General features: G+C 39.1%; 2 protein-coding genes across 7 annotated transcripts in view; one reads left to right on the forward strand and one right to left on the reverse strand.

Moving 5' to 3' along the window:
- Positions 1-9,085: 9,085 nt before the first annotated feature.
- The window catches only part of LOC133842102 (zwei Ig domain protein zig-8), a 42,985-nt gene continuing 33,106 nt past the window's right edge, over positions 9,086-18,964 (reverse strand). For 4 of the 6 annotated variants that reach the window (XM_062275023.1, XM_062275022.1, XM_062275021.1 and 1 more), the window contains 5 exons: positions 17,579-17,789; positions 16,299-16,436; positions 13,532-13,659; positions 12,773-12,941; positions 9,086-11,600 (listed from right to left, as the gene is read on the reverse strand). In XM_062275023.1, coding sequence (XP_062131007.1) covers positions 11,269-11,600; positions 12,773-12,941; positions 13,532-13,659; positions 16,299-16,436; positions 17,579-17,789 — 978 coding nt within the window. In that variant the 3' untranslated portion in view covers positions 9,086-11,268. Of the gene's footprint in view, positions 11,601-12,050; positions 12,942-13,531; positions 13,660-16,298; positions 16,437-17,578; positions 17,790-18,964 lie in introns of all 6 variants that reach the window. The other 2 variants (XR_009894356.1, XM_062275025.1) reach the window with 2 other exon arrangements.
- On the forward strand, positions 14,818-15,737 carry LOC133842104 (tabinhibitin 3). The gene is made up of 2 exons (XM_062275026.1): positions 14,818-14,993; positions 15,047-15,737. The coding sequence occupies exons 1-2, from the start codon at positions 14,877-14,879 to the stop codon at positions 15,677-15,679; spliced, it is 750 nt and encodes a 249-aa protein (XP_062131010.1). The 5' UTR covers positions 14,818-14,876; the 3' UTR covers positions 15,680-15,737.

Consider the following 18,964-nt stretch of genomic DNA (forward strand, 5'->3'; position numbering starts at 1 on the left):
TGAATATACTGAGCGAGTGGGATGATGATAATCAGTCATCGTATTGATTTTTCACGAATTGCCATTTAATGTCCTGCACTGTTTTATTAATTAATTTATACGCCAAGTGGCAAAAGTAAGATTCAACTGCTGGATTTATTAGAGAAACTCCCAAGAACTCAACTGAAATGAAACTGTTAATATCAATTAAACACAATTTATGTCAAAATTTGAGCAAAGTGTATGCATATTTCATGGCAGCAGCGGCAGCAGCAGCTTTCCTGTCAGTTTCTCTTTTTGCTCTCACTCTCTTGGGGCAAAACACTTCACGCATAATACAATAAATAAAACTTACAGCCTCAGCGGAAATAATTAACACGGCGCAAAGGCAACCGAAGAGGCCTTGTAAGCACTTTCCTCAGTTATTCGTGAACAATGTTGATCATCATCGACTCGATGATGATGTAAATGGGGGAGTGGAAATACATTTGTGAAAATGGAAGTAGGAAAGGCATTTTCGCTGTCAGCACTTTTTCTCACTTCAACAATAATAGCAAATAATAATAATAATAAAACGAAATTAATTGATTTGCGGTTGAGCTTCCCTCCACCTGCAAAGGAATATGTGAGCACGAACACATTAAAGACGAATCAAAAAGTTTTATTGTTCTCGCAATAAGTTGCAAGAGAAGAAGAAGAAGTGAAACTGTCTCCAGCAGCCGTCGTCATTCCATTTTGCATTGAAATTGTAAATTATATCTCATATTTTATGGCTCTCATTAATACTGCAGCTGTCCGAGTAATGCGTAATTAAAGTAATTTAATTTATTATTTGCCATTGATCAGCAAACTTACACGCTGCATAAATCAATGCGAAATTATATTATTTTCTTTTTTTTTCTTTTCTTTTTTTTCTGGGGCAGTGCAATGCAAGCCCATTAAATGTGTTGTATTATAAATGCTGACACTGTATAAATCCCATTAAAAAGGGTGCGTATTACGTAGTACAAAGTCGCCTTAATAGCTACCCAATGATAAGAGTTGAATAGGGGATTTCAATTTAAACGAAGTGAGGGCAGAAAGTTTACTACTTTGACTGATTCTTTTAATCAGCTTAGTTTGATTTCCAACTGATATTTTAGAGTCAACAACGTTAACTTTTATATGTAATTGCCACGAACTAGGGTATCAACTGCTATCAACTTTCATCATCAATTTCTCTCATATTAATTTGTTGTCAGTGTTTCGTATTAATTACGAAAACATTTCTCTGCCCACCAAATGCCAGGTAAAATGAGTTATGCAACAACACAGGCAATTTATGGATATTTATGGCTCCGCTTCGGCCAAGATGTACAAGGACAGACAGGCAGGCAGTCGTCGGTCGTCAGTAGGCATTCAGCATTTTAATTATGATTTTTAATAAGCAGTAAAATCAACTAATCGCCGCTTAACATCTCGTCCTTGGGCATAAAGTAAGCCTCGTTGCTGTTGCTGTTGCTTTTGTTGTTGCTGGTTCTTGGCTTTCTTTCTATGTAGTCAACGAACGAGCAAACAAACAAACATTTAATAACTTAATGCATGTGTGTACAAATGGTGAAAGTCGTTTTCATTCTTTGCTGGCCTTTTTGTTGTTTTTGTGCGTTCTGTTTTCTGTGAATTTAATAAGCTTAATGTGCTGCTCCCGGAACGGAGAGAAACGGAAAGCCAAACGGAACGAAGCGAAGCAAACGGCAAGAACTTAGATGAATTTCCCAAGATATGCTGGGACACACCCGTAAGACACACACACACACACATACTCGAGTTGAGCGCACACCAAATGCAATTAATTATAATTTTTAATTAGCTCAGCAGCAGCAGCAACAACAACAAATGCGGCAAACTGAATACAAATACAATAACAGGAGTAAACGAAAGAAACATAAGCGACTAAAACTCTATTTCATACACGACTCGACACGCGATTAATAAAAAAAGGACACAGCCAAGTGGTGGGCGGTGTGTGAGCTGGTGGGCGTGCCACTGACAGCAAGTGAAAGGTATTTAGTCACGCGGAAAGAAATGTTTACTTTTTATTTAACACAGCACGTTACTTGCTCTCTCGTTCTCTCGGAAGCAGAGAAGAGTTCTCGCATGCTTTGGCAAGCTGGACGGGGATTAGCAGTTAACAGTTAGAAGTGTAGTAGTGGCAAAAGTGGGCGTGGCTGATGGGAAAATGGAAACAGAAGGCGGTCTGGGAACTCAATGCGTTCTTGACGTGCGAATTCTCAATGATGTTATGGCTACGCATGCAAGATACGCCTCAAAGGATTATGAATACCACAGGCAGGCAGGCAGCAAAGGCTGGCAAAAAAGCGCCGCTAATATATCATTCTATGCGTAGGTGACTTAACGGGAGTGCCAGCACTTTGTCGCGTCAAATGCCTCAAGTTAAGACCACTTAAGACCATTCGCTTTCAAGGTCACAAATTTCGCTGCTGCTTTTGCTGTCGCTGTCGCTTCTCAGCTTGCTGCTGCTGCTTATCCTTGGCCTCAGCTGTTAAGGCGCAAATTAGATTTGGCCGTGACTCACAACCAAAGACAGTGTACATTGAATAAGAGAGTGAGAGTGAGTTTAGAGAATGGGAGAAGAGAGACTCGCTGTCTTTGTTTGTTGCTAATTAGGCAAAAATTACATTTTAAAAGGCTTTCAAGCGTAAAATGGAAAAAGTTGTAACCAGACCACCCTGAGCTGTCTCTCAGTTTTCCCCCCCCTCGAATGCTACACACACACACACACCTAACTCCCCCTTTACTCATACCAATTTCCGGCAGACAGAAGGCAGCAGGAGGTCATCAGGCGGAGTGCTCATAACTTTTAGTGCCTGTAACTACAACGTCTGCTATTATGAATATGACATAAACGTGCTCTTGCAGATTTTTAGAGTGTCATTTTTGTGGTATTTCTAGTCGAATAAATTTGGGTTCATTTAGATAATTAAGTGTGTTTATTAAATTTATTATTTTGGGATGCACAAATTTTGTATTTTACAATACTCTGAGAGAGAGAGAGTGAATTGTAATTATTTAGAAGCAAAAGCATTTAAATTTATTAATTATAATGTTGCACTCTCAATTTCAATGCTATTCATAAATAGTTAATTGAATTGTCATACTCATAATGTGGCATGGCAAAATATTATTTGAAATAAATGTCTGCAATTGACAAGAATCAGCAGAGTGTTGCTTGCATAATTGATTAAATGTGTAAACAGAATTCAAATTCAATAGAATCACTAATTAAAAATGGCATAAGCACTTGATTGCTAAGTCGTTTTTGTTAACGTTTGTCGAAAAGACCAGAAGCTATTTTATTAATGGAAACATTTCAACTTCTAATAGATTATTAAATATTAAATTCTGGCATCAGCAACACATTTTATTCTTCAATTCCAGCGCTGGTAGCCTTATTGAGGTCTCACTTGCTAAGCCAATAAAAATCACATAAAATAGAATGACAAGCCGCCAAAATGTCAGGCACTCGTCAAAAGGGATTGGCAGGCAGCCAGGCAGCCAGGCACAGAGATAGATAGATAGATACATAGGGAAAAACAACGTGCAGCAACAACGACTTGAATGTGAAGTAAAATAGCCCAAAATGGATAGAATGCTAAAGGCTGTCAGACTATTTGTGGCATATTTTACACGCTTCTCTACTTCATTTACACGCACGAATAAGAAGCAAGCTTCTCTCGCTCCTCCACGTCCTACACTCACAACTTGTCCTAGACCTGCTCCTCTTTCGGCAGCGAGTACGAAGCGCAAAAATATTTGATATGTATGAGTGTGCATATAAAGTGAAAACATTTACACATGTTTGATTTATGGGTCAAGTGTGTGATAAAACTACAAAAGCAAAGCGCAGACACACACTTCCACGCTCAGCCACTAACACAGCCCCTAACATCGAGAGGAGATGCTGAGGGGGAGAAAATCAGAGTAAATCATGCTAAATAAAACCAAGCGAATATTTCGCAGAAATTATGCAGTCGCAAGGATGTCACAGAGTATGTACGAAAAGCCACAACATGAGCGCCTTGGCAACAGCAACAGCCAGAGAAATAGCAACAAAAGGATTTACTTTTCTCCTCCACTTCGAGTCGAGTAAAAAGCGAGAGCGAGAGCGTGTAAGCCATAAAAGCGTATTTGAGTTAAGTGCCACAGCAACGGAACTGGACAGCCGCGAAGTGTGGAGTGTGGAGTGTGGAGTATGTTGGGTGCGGTCAGTTTAAATTGCATTAAATGTATGCGCACATATTGCAAGTAATTGCATTTTATGCATCTGCATTGAGCTGCAAAGCGAGGACGAAGTGAAAGTGAATGAGCCAAGTAAACGATCCAATTAGCCAGACTGTGCAGCAGCCAGATAGCAAAAAGGGAATATTTGAGCTGAGCAATGAGAAACAAACAATTTGCATATGCATATATAAATTTATTAAGCCCAAACTATATTTATACTGCAATTTAAATGCAACTTTTATTTATGACGTCTAAATGCCTGGAAAAATTCCATTTGAGACAAAAGGCCACACACAGAGAGCCAAAAATTGAAAATGACAAATTGCATTAGGGTTTCAACAACAACAGCAGCAACAGCAACAGCAACAGCAATAACAATAACAACACCCGCAGCATCAACATCAACAACAACAACAACAACAATGGAGCAAGAATGACCGCAAAAATGACAGCACAAAGTGTGCAAAAAGTAAGCAACATTTTCGGAGCTAGGCGCCCATTTATGAGCATATATGGAGACAACAATAACATCAACTAACAACAAAGAGTGTGCCACAAAGAAGAGTGTGGCTGAGTGATACCCTGTAATTAACAAAAAAGGGGAAGTTGAGGCAAAGACTGTTGATGATTTTAGATAACAGTAAAGAAGGAGGAAGCATAATTACTTACTTCTCTATTCGGCTCATTCATCATTATCTAAAGATTTAGTGCACACTTTCATTTGCTTTACAAGGTAAGCACATAAATAAAGATAATAAAAAGCGAAAATTTATATTCTTCAAGGATAACAAAATATCATTTCAAGATTCATTTTAAATCATATTTATGGTAAACTAAATTGCTCAATAGACCAAAAATATGTTCTAATTTTATATTATATTATATTAAGCAATGATTTGTACTGTACAGAATAGAATAAAAAGTTATAATCAATTTTTTACTTCACTGATCTTCGCTGTAAGTTTTATTTACACTCTTATTTGTTTCACAGGGTATTCAAATAATAACGAGAGCAGCACTAACAATGTAGCACATATTCAAAAAGCAATTCTCGGCTAGAAGGATTTGAGCTGGCTTTCTGCGTGTGTGTGTGTGCGAGTGTGTGTGTGTGAGTGTAATCCCAACTACGTACACACATCCAAAATGGGGATTTGGTCAGCAATGCAATGGTCTGTAGCATTTCTAACCACATTTGGCGCTTCGCAAATGCAAAAACAACAGCAAACAAGCAAACAAACAAACAAACACAACCATAGAGACAACAGCAACAACATCAGCTGAATGACAACAAATTTTAAAACGATTTTCTAATCAAAACGCATTACAGTCCGTCCTAAGGTCAAACACACATTGTGTTTGGCCTAAATACTATAGTATTTTCCATGTTCGCAAATTTAATTATGCGCAAGCCACAAAGTTTTTCCTTTCACTTTATTTTTCTCTCACTTTTCGCTTTTTGGTTTTGTTTTATTTCTTTTTTTTTTTGTTTTGTTGCTGTGTAGAGCAGAAATAATTAATATGAAAAATGAAAAATTACTGAATATGTGGCGCCAAATTTTGTGTTTTCTTTTTTTCTTGGGGAGTAGGAGAAGTTGGTGGTGCATGCACGGATAACCACTGAAATTTCATTACATGTGTAAATTATATACGCAACAATTTGGCAAGAATGAACCGAAGAAAATTCAGAGTGTGGGGGGGCAGAAAATGGCGCCAGTGCCCAAACGGAAGCTCAAATAATTATTCTAATATTTCATGAGAGTGTGTATGTGTATGTGTAAGTGCGTGTGTGTGTGTGAGTGCGTGTGTATTAGCATGTTAATGAGGCTAGGAAGAAACAAACGAGCTTACAGCAATTAAAATAAATTAAAATAGATAACAATGTTTGTAACAATTTCAATAAAAGCATAACCATATATTTATGAAAGGAACTTTAATGAAATAAGATGAAAGATATATTCTGGCAGCTTGAAAAGATAATTTTAAATTTTACACAAATTTATTTTAAATATTTTTCATATATTAAAAGTGGAATATAGTCAAATTCAGTACTTAATTGCATATCAAATTTAACTAAGAATTAAGTAACACTTTGTTTAATTTAGAATTTGTTAACACTTCAATTGGTTTGAAGCACTTTAAGGTATAATTTCTTATTCTTCAAAGAATGTATGTTATATTTTTGAGAACTTTATTTCATTTGAACTATGTCAATTGCTAAATCGATGGTAACATAATTTAAATAAACCGATTTGCGGATGCAGCGCAGTGTCCATGACTGCATTTACTTGAACGCTGTGAAGCGTGCAGCTCACGATGGCGGCGTTTGCTTTGACAACTCAAGTTCATATATGTATGTACCCAGCTGTAAAAGAGAGAAATAGGGACAGACACAAATATGGTACAATATTCAAAGTGACGGTTGAAAGATGAAGTCTATTTGGCAGTCCGTCGCATCGAGTACAGAATATAGAGCACAAAACAGAGCAGAGCAGAGCAGAGAACAGAGAGCAGAGAGCGAGTACTTGCCGGGGAGCACTTCAATGCCATGTCAATAAATTATGTAGTGGATTTTCAGCGACACACACATAAGCACAAAACCTGAACTCACACAGAGACAGGGAAAGAGAGAATGTTCGGTGTGTTGTGTTGTAGTTGTGTTGCGTTGTTGTTGTTGTTGTTTTTGCATGTGGCACATAAGTCGCCTGATTTATGTTCAATATATGCGCACAGCTCCAAAGGGAATCAAAGGACAAACTCATGCTCGCATGCTGAATATTTTGGCGAGAGCAGCAGGTTCAATAAATTGCAGATTGCCAGCGACAAATGCAAACAAATAAATGTATAAAATCAAATCATATTTCCACATTAAAAATACATGCAGCAATAATATGAGCAATATCCCAGGCACCCGTAAAGCAATCGCATCACTCTCTCTCTCTCTCTCTCTCTCTCTGTCTCTCACAGAGGAATACCATTCGGGGCTGCAGCAAACTGAAGCCCATGCTCAGACCCATTTACCAGCCATCAACAGACAGCAAAGCAAATTCCTCGCCAAATTGCCATTTTTTTCTTTCTTTTTTTTCTGCATTTCTTTTTTTTTGAGTTTGGGTTCTCAAAGGTGCTCAAAGTGTAGCAGAGTTTGTGAGCTTTTAGGCGTGGACGCGTTTCATCGAGAGAGAGCGAAAAAATGCGACTCAAAGCAAATTACGTTGACAAATGAAAATGTCACAATGATGATAATTTATTTTGCCTTTGTCAATTGCCAGTCGGGCCAGGCCAGCTGGCAAACATTCCTCAGCACATTCCTCTTGCTTTCATCTGAAATTTTCAGCTTCCATACATGTGGCTGCCTTGTCTACCTCGCTGCCAAACAGCTGTGGCCCAATCCCTAAGCCTAAGCCCAAGCTAAAGCCATGTGCAATTAAAAGTAAGTAACTTTTACCAATTGCCAGGCAGAGGCCAAGCCAGAAGAGACCAAAACAGATTGTGGCAGGTGTTGGACACAACAGCCGTATGCTCTTCTTTGGAACTCGAATCTCGCAAAATTCATGGAAAAATTCTATTGATGTATTCGAAGAAATTCATGACCACTTGGCAGTTGAACATTTTGAGTGTTCAAATCGGACTTAATATATTTTTTTGGAGGAAATTAATTGAAATGCTAGATTTACGTAGCAAAACGTTTTGTAAACATTCCTAATTGAGCATCTTCTAAGAAATTGAAATGAAAGCTTATTATGAATGTGAGAAAATTCAAGTTTTGCTAATAATGATTTTTATTATTCTAACCTTTTTCATCTTCAAATAAATTTTAGTTATTAATATATGTACTTTCCCAAAAAAATCGAAATTATTGTAATCTTTTGTAACTTTACTTGGGATTTTTTATTTTTATATTGTACTATATATTTTGCTCTACAAAGAGAATGCTCCCGCTATAACATGCTTTCTCATTCTTAGCTCAATAGGAGAGTATTCCATTTTCGTATATCGTTTTATTTCATGTTTCCGTTTTCCTGTTCGCTGCGGCAAAACTTTACGCTTCATATACGCTGAGTGTTGTTCCTGGTTCTTCCCGAGCGCTTTCCAGCCAATTCGCCTTGACGCGTTTTGCGCTATTAAACTTTTTGGCATGATATTGCCGTTATTTGCGAATCAGAGACAGAGAAAGAGGGGGAAAAAGGGATAGCGTAGGAGTAAGAGTACAAGCTCAGCATACTCGTATAGCTGAATACAAATATATGTACTTACTTGTCATATAATAAAGTTTTATGCTAACGGCTTTTGATGCCTTGCAGCCAACTCAACTCAAGCCAAGCCAAGCCGAGCCTTACAGGACGCACACATGGCCTGAGCCTGGGCCAAAGTTTTTGGAGCCTGGGCAGGAAGCCTCCGGGGACGGCACTTTATGTGCTACTACATGCTACGCAGTTGTCTCGGCCTCATGCTGAGTCCAGCCAACAGTTTTCATACTTTTCGGCTGTCTCTTTATTAGGCTGAAAAATGAAAATGCCTTCGTCGCCCCCACAAAACTCGAATCCCTTCACGTCGTCATGTGTGTGTGTGTGTGTGTGTGTCTCTATTGTGTGTGTTCTGCCCGTTAAAATACCCAGGGTAAATGCATGAATTCCAATGGTTGTGTGCCAAATATTTGCATAAATCTTTTCACTCGTTTCTCTATTTTGTTTATATTACTCATACGCAACGTGTACTCGCATGCAATTTATTATAACTTTTTCAGCCCTTGCCCATGTGTGTCGTGCCGTGCCGTGGAAAAGTTAAAGACTAGGGATTTTTGTTATTATATTTATCATTGTCATAATAACTAAAAACTTTATTTAAATGTTCTGCCGCTTTTATTTATACAAGTTCTCATATATAGTATATATATATTGTTTGTTTCCTTTGTCATATATATAGTTAATCCTAATGCTTATTAACGCTCAGCTGGCGCCACTCACTTAAATATTAAAAACAACTTCATAATCCATTATAATGCGTTTTCATTTTGTTTGCAACAAAATACCATGATCATCCCTACTCAACGTCATCATGATGATGACCTCTGTGTCATGCTATATACGGGTCGCTTTTGCTTTTGCTTTTATTGTTATTACATATGTCCGATAATAATACTCTCAACTTAATTTATACATTTATGTACATACATAAGTATATATAAGTATGTACTCTTTGCACTTAACTGCAATTATTGTTGTTTATTTAAACTTGTAATTTTTTTGTTTCGGTTTCTGTTTCGGTTTGTTTGTTTTTCTGTTCTCTGTTCTCTGTTTGTAGCAACATTCATTTACTCATTAAACATTCATTTAAATGTCGCGACTAATTTTCCTGGCGCACATTTATAATTTTTAATTATTAATATTAATATTAATATTTGCGTTTCTCTTTGGGGGAAAAACTGCGCACACACACTTTCACACTCACATTTACATATACAAATACAAATATAGTTGTAGTTGTAGTTGTCGTATTAATTTATTAGTAGCATATACTCGTATTCAGTTTTATTTACAATTTTGATCAGTTAAATGCCCTGCCGGCCATAACATTTAATAGTCGCCCGACCATTAAAGAAGGACACTGGACACTGGACTCTGGACACTCAGTCGGCAGTCGGCAGTCCCATGCATTTTTAAATGTGACACATTAAACGACGCTGAGCGCAGCGGAAAGGTGAAGGAAACAGTTGGGATGGATGTTGAGGATATGGGGGAGTACCTGTGGTTATCGACCCGGGTCGCAAAAGGCGAACGAAATGCTTTCAAGCTAAAGTTTTTGGGTGCAACACTTCACTCCAGTGGTCGACTTGGTAAATGGCAAATATCAAATGGCTACTGGCAAATGGCAAACGGCAATCGGCGACTGAAAATGCAAATATTTTGTTGACAGGCAAAGTGTCTAGCAGCTTTCTGAGGGGAATTACTGCCGGACACGCTGAAATGGAAGTTACAGGAACCATGCAAACTGCAAAAGTTCAAATAGTTCAACCAACTTTATGAGACAGTCACAGATAACAGAACCATAACACATATCTTCTCAATTGAAATTCCTGTGAAAACAAATGAGATTCGTTGCAAAAGGGAAGAGCTAACGAAATGGATAATATTGTACTGTAGGGCTAAGGAATTTTGCTAAGGTTCTGGCTCATTTAGGAACATTTTGAAAATATTATATAGAAAATTATGTAGAAGTTAATGGTAAAGAAGTTATTAAAAAATGCAAAATTGCCTTAAAGTTAAACTTACTATTTACATGACTTACAAGCTAGACGTTTTATTAAAGAAATAAGCTATATTCAAACGAATGCAAATTCACAAAATCAAATCAATATATACAGCGAAGAAGATTGAAAAACCCTGGAGTATATAACAAGTTATTGCCACAAGCCCGACTACAGAACTAAAAGATTCCCCACGGCTAAGTATCCTTTATAAGTATCCTTTATATACCATGATTTCTCTATATACGTATGTGTATTTAATATGCGAACTCTTTTTCTCTTGAGTTTACGGACATTTGCTGTATGTCTGTCCGTGCCGCTAATGCCTATAGTGCTTTTGTGGTTAAGAGTACTATGTACACAGCTCGAGCTCGTAATGGGCGTGGCTTATCCCTAACCTACTTAATTACACACGCAGTTACTTACAACTTAAAGAGTATACCAAAAGCAGTGGAAGCAGCAGCAAATGCTCATCATTAGCATAATTAGCTAACTTGTTTTCTTTTCCTCTTTTAGTTTTTTATTGTTTTTGGTGTTATTATCATGTGGCATGCTTGTGCTTTGCTGCTGCTACAACTGCAGTTGCAACTGATTCTCCCTCTGCGTCTCTGGCTCGAGTTCAGCATTGCATCATTTGTGCGACAGCCAAGCGTCACATCTTGATTGTTCTCCAGTGGGCTGAGCCAACCACTTCCACTTTAGTTACATTCGCTTACTTGGCTGTTGCATTGGCGGTGGCGTTCCAAACTGTGTGTGGCTTTAATTTATCACCGTGCAGTTGTCCCACTTGTATTGGCCTGGCCAGACGTCGCCTCCTTCTCCTCTTGCTCCTTGCCATTATCCGCACAGCAACTGCTGCTGCTGATGTTGCTGCTGCTGCTGCTGCTGCTCGTCCTTTGTGTCTGGGCAATTTGACTTGCCGTTGGTCGCTGGCCTGTTCCCTGGAGCAGCAGGGTGCAGCAGGCCTCCAACAATACAAATGCCGCGACCATTGTGCTAATTACTTTGACTGCCTGCGTGGCCTGTTTGGTGTGGCAGGTCCAGGCAAGGGCGACAGCAGCTGGTGCCGCATTCGTTTGCATGGCTTCGGGTCGCTCGCCTGTTTGTGTGTTGGTGAAATGAGCAAACAGAGAAAGAAAAATTAATGCAGACATGCCATAAATGAGTTACAATTTGTTGGACCTTTACCCACACACACACACACATACACATCAAAACACACGCACACAGACTACTTTATACGTATATATCGCCCCCAGAGTACTTATTTCTGTTGTGGTTCGAGGTTCAACTCGGCAAAGTTGTTGTTCAAAAATGCATAAACTTTTGTCGACCTATGAAAAATTGCACAACATTTTGCTCCCCTCATCGCAGTGTTGAGTGTGTCCTTCGTTCTTCAGTTTGTTTGATTGCAAGTTCCATGCATGCTGGCAAAAAGGTCAAGTATGCAGTTATCAGACTTGAAAGCCCTCCAACTGCATCTGCAAGTTGTTGTGCTTCGACTACTACTCCTGCTTCTATTTTCCCCATTTTTTCTTGATTTGCTCACCATCATCAGTCATCCAATTATTGTGCATTGAAGCTGACGCGAATGCGGTTTACTAAACAGTTTGCTAACTTCGAAATAGAAAACGATGTTGGTTTCACGCTGTTTTATTGATGGATATAAATTCTCTCTTTTCATTTAACGAAACAATTCGATGTTATTCAATTCTTGACTTAATGATCTGAGTACAAATTGTTTAGAGGCAACATACACTGCTGGTCTTAGGTTAGACGCACACTTAACATACTTGCGCTAAGTATTGTTTTTAGTTTATTATTTCAATGAGAATTAAAATATAAGTGACATGCAAAAACATTTGGTATTAAATTATAATTAAAATGTATTCAAATGATTATTCAAGTTTAACAAAATTGTGGTTTTAAAACATTTTTTAAAGCTACTGAAAATAAGGTGCATTTTTCTATCAATCGAATAGAAGTAAGCGTCTAAATTTAACCCAAGACCAGCTGTCCAAATTTACTACGTCATATTTATATTTTTGTTAGGCGAAGTTGAAACTTTGCGTTACTATTCATCGTAATAATTTACAGTTAACAAATGCAAGTAGCTGTAAAAAGAATTTAAACTAAAGTTTCATAAAGTTTATAAATAGAAATTGACCTAAAAATAAAGCCTCAGTAAAACCAAAAACATTCAGGCACACGTCAAAATTAAATTCGATAGCACTAAGGTTGCTCCCGCCCACAACATAATAGGAAACTTACCTTGTAGGACGTGGACGCGTATGCTGGTTATTTCGGTGTTCGATGGATAGCACGAGTATTTGCCGGAATGCAATAAATCCGCATCGTAGATAAGTAGAATTGATTTGGTTTCCTCCGATTTAATGGTCTTAAATTTCAAACGGCCGCCCGATGTCTCCTCGCTGAGTACCTGCATGGGCGAGTGAGTGTGTGTGTGTGTGTGTATGTGTATGAGTGTATGTATTATTAACATATTTCGAGGAAAATTTTGCCTTGAAAAAGAATATTTTTTTTTTATAGCTGGCGGGTGAACTGGGAGGCAGGCTGTGAGGCAGGCAGGCAGCTAAATGCAAAAGCATGTTTTCTCATAATCATAAAAGCTAAAATTAAATACGTTGCGTATACGCAGCGTAAACAAAGCCTGAACACGACTCACGCCTCATTCTCAGCTCCCCACCCCCGCTTTAGCGCGAGCTCGTAAAAGTTGAAAACGTTTATCCAACGGCAATTGGCTGGGCGTTCAGCTTGAGAATGAGTTTCAGTTTGAGTGCCTGCTGTGCGCCTAAAGTCCACAGTGGCCTGTGGGCTGTACGCTGTGGGCGTGGTCGCTGTGATTTTATTCTTTTTTTCCTGTCGAGCGAACAGCTTTTTGTGCGCAAGCAAAACTCAATTATTGCAAGATAATTTGACGCGCACAAAAGTCTTTTAAATTCGCTTTTTCATTTTTTTCTCTTCACTTTTTTTTTACTTAAATTGATTGAACTTGCAGACAATGCTCACCTTATCTTGATGGTACCAGAAGATGTGTGTCGGTGGCTCGGGGCTGAATTTGATGATGCATGTAAGATTTATGGTGCTTCCTTTGTCCACATAGAGATCAGGTCCACCCAGGATCGTTGCAGTTGGCACTACAAAAGAGAAAATTTATATATGAAAAAGAGTTGAGAAGTGTGATTACCACTCGTCTCATTATCGTTTGGAAATTTTACAGTGGACGTGACTGTTTCCAATCAGCAAACTGCCAGCACACAACGTGCAGTTTCAAATTTACTAGCACCTGTCCCCAGTTGACTCATCATTGCCCCGTCGTCCCCAACTCTGAGTTGTCCGCAATCTATGTGTGCTGTCGGTTAACTTTGAAGCTGGTCATGTTTTGGCCTCGAGCAAAAATGGTCGTCAAACAGGAGGATGCGTCGCTCTTGCATCTTCTACCGCAACTGTCTGTCATCTGATGCGCTGCTTTATCATTTCTCTCTCTCTCTCTCTCAGCCTTTCGCTCATTCTTTGTTGCGGCTGCCACTTATGCAACCTTGCATTGTTCGAGCTCCGGTTGCATGTTGTGTACGTTGTGCGCCTCAAATCAGTGGCAATGCGAAACGTCAGCAGAATTCACCTCACTCGCTGACTGACTACAAAATGAGCAACGTTCCTGGCAGCTGATTGCGAAGCTCGAACTGAGCTAATGTCTGCGCCTTTGAGATAACGATCGAATTCATTGATTAGAGATGCCGGAATTGGCTTTAAATCTAACATTGAAGCGATCGCTTTACTCTTTATTACCCTTATGTTTCTACATTTTTTTAAATACCTAAACAAAATTAAAACTTTTTCTCATTTTAATAGCCTTCCAGAAACACTTGTCAAAATACTAATAATTAAACTGGCAGGTCAATAAACAACTTCAGTTGCTGTTTAAGCGTTCAGCATGCAGCTATTAAGCTGCTCGTTGCTTTTCTTAGGCCTCAGCCAAGTCTTGGCTATAGATTTGTGTAATGTCTTGTATTTTTATGCGCCTAAAATCAGTGGCAATGCGAAACGTTAGCAGAATTCACCTCACTCGCCGACTGACTACAAAATGAGCAACGTTCCAGGCAGCTGTTTGCGAAGCTCGATCTGAGTAAATGTCTGCGCCTTGATTAAAGATGCTGGAATTGGATTTAAATTTGAGGTTGAAGCGATCGTATTACCTTTTCTTTACTATTGTAGTTGAACATATTTTAAATACGTAAACAAAATTAAAACTTTTTCTCATTTTAATTAGCCGCCCAGAAACACTTGTCATAGAACTTTAATGATTAAACTAGCAAGTCGATAAGCAACTTCATTTGCTGTTTAAGCGTTCAGCATGCAGCTATTAAGCTGCTCGTTGTTTTTCTTAGGCCTCAGCCAAGTCTTGGCTATAGATTTGTGTAGTATTTCATCGTGCAATGGCACACAGCACTTGGGCTGCAACAACAATTTGGTAAGCAACTTTCCACTACTTCCAAATAAATTTCAAAATTACTTCTTTCTTAGATTTTTCATGGCAGTTGCTTGAAGAAGCGTGTGCTGGTCAATATGCAAGTCTATGAGGACTATCTGGTGAAGATACACAACAAATACCGTGACGATGTGGCTTCCGGTGATATTCCAGGTCTAGCAAAAGCAACCAGAATGCCAGAGATGCTGTGGCATTGGAAACTCGCGCTCTTGGCAGAATATCATGTGAAGCGTTGTCTTCGGAATCTATCAAACTACTGCGTGTCATTGACAAATTTCACAAATCCAGCTGTGAGTTATGGTGTGAGTTGGCTGAATGTGGAGAGAATGCCCGACTACAATCCCAAAATCTACTCTGAGAAGATTACCATGCAAGTGGATCAATGGATGGTTCAGGTCTATAAGCTGGCACATTTGTACGGATATGGTGAAAATTTGGTGGAGATTGGAAATATACTCAACGAACGTAACTTCTTTTTGGGCTGTGCGGCAGGTGAGGATTATGATCGCAGGAACAGTCGCTTTGTGCTCATCTGCTACTACGATGAGCAATACAATTCCCAGAATCCGCTCTACAAACCCGGTCCCTTTGAGGTAACTCAATGTCCTCGAGGTCGCAGTGACAACTATGCACATTTGTGCAAGCCTCATAAGGATGTCGAAGACTAAGGAAGTGAATAAATGAAATGTGCAGCGTATTGCAATTTAATAAAACCGCATAAAACAATTTTTATTTGTGTCGTTTTCGCGTCTAATTAAATGTGACTGCAACTCCAGAAATGAAAACATTTGTGTCACAATATTTTCCATGGAAATTGCTTTGCACTCTGTGAAATGCGAAAAAATGCGCAGAGCTAAAATGTGTATAAAATATAAAATGTAGAATGCAGAATGTAGGAAGTAAAAAGTAACAAGCTGACAAACTTTGCTCGGCAGAAGTATTTTCTAAAGCAATTTGTTTCGTTATGAGCCAGAAAAGCGTTGCCCCGGCCACAAGGCACTCGACTACCGCCTTCCATTTTTGCAAGGCTTGCGAAAAACTGACGCGCAATATGTGCAAAAAATATTAAAAAATAATATGCATGCTTGACAGAGCTGCCTCTCGACTCTCTCGTCTCTCGTATCCCATCTCGCATCGCCCATCACACAACTTCCTTTGCTTTCAGCTGTCTGCAGTAACGGTAACTGGTTGTTAACGCATGTCAGTTAAATGAACTTAATGGTATGCACTTGAAGCTTCTGCTTCTGCTTCAGCTTCTGCTTTCACTTGACTTCCGCTTAAACTAACCCGCAACTGTCTGAATGGGTCCAAACATGCCGGCAAATTCGTCGTCGCTGGACTGATAAACCCGATCTGCAGCTATATAGAAAGCGTCATCGTTGTAATATTGTTGCATCACGTTGCTCGTTTCCTCATCAATGAGATCTGCAGTCGGGGAAAGTGAAACCAAAAATGTGAATATAAAAAGAAAGGAATAGAAGTCAAAGAAATAAATATTACAAAATGAAATAAGAAGTTTAAATTAATTGGGTACTTAAAAGTAAATTAAAATAAATATTAAATTATATGCTTTACAATAATAATAGATTTAATAAACATTCAGTGAAGTTTTTATTCATAAACGCCACATGGAAAATAAAGATTATTGCATCGAATGTAAGCTCTTTAAATTATATTGAGATTCTATACATCAAAAACAATCACATATTTTATTTAAAAGACTAAATGGTCAAAGGAACTTTTTAAATGATATTTAAATTTGTCTAAAATTGAAATAAAGATAGAGATAAAAAAAGTGTCTCGTCCCTAGTTGAATGCAAAATACATTCGACATTCCTTTCACGTCATTGCACCTAACAGATTTTCACGCTCTTGCGGCGTATTAAATGATAAACCAGATTGCGAATAGTTTTCACAGTTTCGCGCACACTTTTCACAGCCAACCGCTGTGTGCAAGGGGATTCCATTTCATTACGGATGTATGCAAAGCATTCGATGTATTCTATCTGCGATATCTGCGGCCACGTTAGCTTTTCTCTGCGTCAATTTTTCACATATTTTTCAAAAGCCGAATAAAATTGTTAAAACCTTCCGTTCTCCACTCCGTTCCGTTCCGTTCCCCGTGGTGTGTGCTATGTTGAGCAACTGATGTCCTGTTATTTTGTACTCACACACAGCTGTTGGTGCTGATGTTGTTGTTATTCTTATTATTTTTGTAGATTTTTTCTTGGTTGTTTTTGTTACGAGATTGTCAAGTGTGCATAATTTACACTTTTGCAAATTGCATGAATATGCAAATAATAAAAATTGCGAATACCCATCGTGCATCGTGTTTTTTTCCAACATGTCGAAATATTACGTATACGCTCCCAGCAACAGCAACAGCCGTAGCAGCGGCGTCAGCAGTTGAAATATGCAAAAGCCCAACGGCTAAAGGCTCGTCGGCTCTCTGGTCTCTCTACTATATATATATTCTATCTGTCTTATATATACTATATATCACATATTTGTATGCAAAGAGTTGTGTGCGTCCCATGACATAGTTTTTGTTTTTGGCTACAACTCACCCACAATGTTTAAGTTGACCGAATAACTGCGCACTGGCTGCGTCGATATTTGGCATTCGTATACGCCAGCATCTCGCTGTTGAGCCCATTTGATTTGCAGTGTCCACTCATCAATATCCCGATGATAGGAGGTCTGAAAACGCTGATCCGTCGTATAGGTATACGTGCCCACTGTGAGTATGTGCAGATCCCGATGTCGAATCCAGGCCACCTGTCAAGCAAAGAAATACAGTTTACAATATACTCCAAGTATTCACTTAAAACTTTTGTGTGTATTTAAACTCATTCAATTTTGTGGCTTGCAATACATCATTAAGTCGCTTTTGTTGAAATGTATTTGCGGATTTGCTAAGCGCTGATTTGCATTTTGATTACGGTCAGCGACAACTTGTGTCAATTTTGCTGGCCCCAGCCTCAGCTTCAGCCTCAGCCTCAGTCAAATTTATGCAGCTGGCAATCTAAATATTAAATAACTTAAAATTAGTGTGCGCCACGCATGAGAGAGCCGGAAAATGATACTTCCGTGCTCTCTTAAAACTCGACATTCCTTTTCCGCATTGCCCACTACATTTTGTACATTCTTTTTTCCATTTTTTGGTCGAGCAAGGCCTGCCGCTGTTTTTGGCAAGTTTTTGGGGCGCCTTGTTTATGCGGCGGCGGCCAACTGTATAACCAATGCATACATACACATTCGCACATAGATATCCACTCAGACAGAGAGACAGGACAGACAGCCGGGTGTATAGACAGCACAGACACTGCGTCAGAGCCCAGCCAACTGTGCCAGGCATCCATCTGTGCAGTTCCAGTTGCCGTCTGTCTAATTCTGCAATAACAGAGTGGCCAGCAAAGCGAGCTTTGGTCGAGGGGAAAAGGGGGAAAAACTTTTTGCCCGTCAGAGTTTTTGCCGCACTGCCAACATAAATTTACCGTTGGCCAAAAACGAGCCGCCAGTTAACTAGAGAAGCCCCACACACTCGGTGTGTGTGTGTGTGTGTAGTTTACTGATTGCGGAAGCGGATTTGGTTATGTGGAAATCTATGACCCTCTGCTTCTGCAACCGTAGCACACACACATACAGAGTGTGCCAAGTTCGTCGCTAAATCGCTTAACGTAATCAACGCTGCGCCCAAAAACCAGCGCTAGGCACCTGCAAAGTTTCTCACGATTGCATGCAGGCCGAGCACACACACACACACACACAGAGAGAGAGAAGCATGTAATTTAGGGATGCGTGCAAATATTTCCGCAATGGCAAAAGTGTGAACACACTCCGTGTGTGTTAAATCTCATTGAATTTACACTAAAATTGCCGGACTCATGTCCTCTGGCAAACCAGCGGCAGATTGTGCTGCAGTGTGACAAGCTGACAGCTGCCTGGACGGA

This window comes from Drosophila sulfurigaster, chromosome 3 (genome assembly GCF_023558435.1).
Source record: "Drosophila sulfurigaster albostrigata strain 15112-1811.04 chromosome 3, ASM2355843v2, whole genome shotgun sequence".
NCBI classification, from domain to species: Eukaryota; Metazoa; Arthropoda; class Insecta; order Diptera; family Drosophilidae; genus Drosophila; species Drosophila sulfurigaster.

What these genes read in the sequence shown, in the direction of transcription:
- LOC133842104 (XM_062275026.1), top strand. Translation starts at nt 14,877, where the DNA reads ATGCAGCTATTAAGCTGCTCGTTGTTTTTCTTAGGCCTCAGCCAAGTC. An exon ending in TGGGCTGCAACAACAATTTG is followed by an intron (nt 14,994 to 15,046) that starts GTAAGCAACTTT and finishes CTTCTTTCTTAG; the next exon opens with ATTTTTCATGGCAGTTGCTT.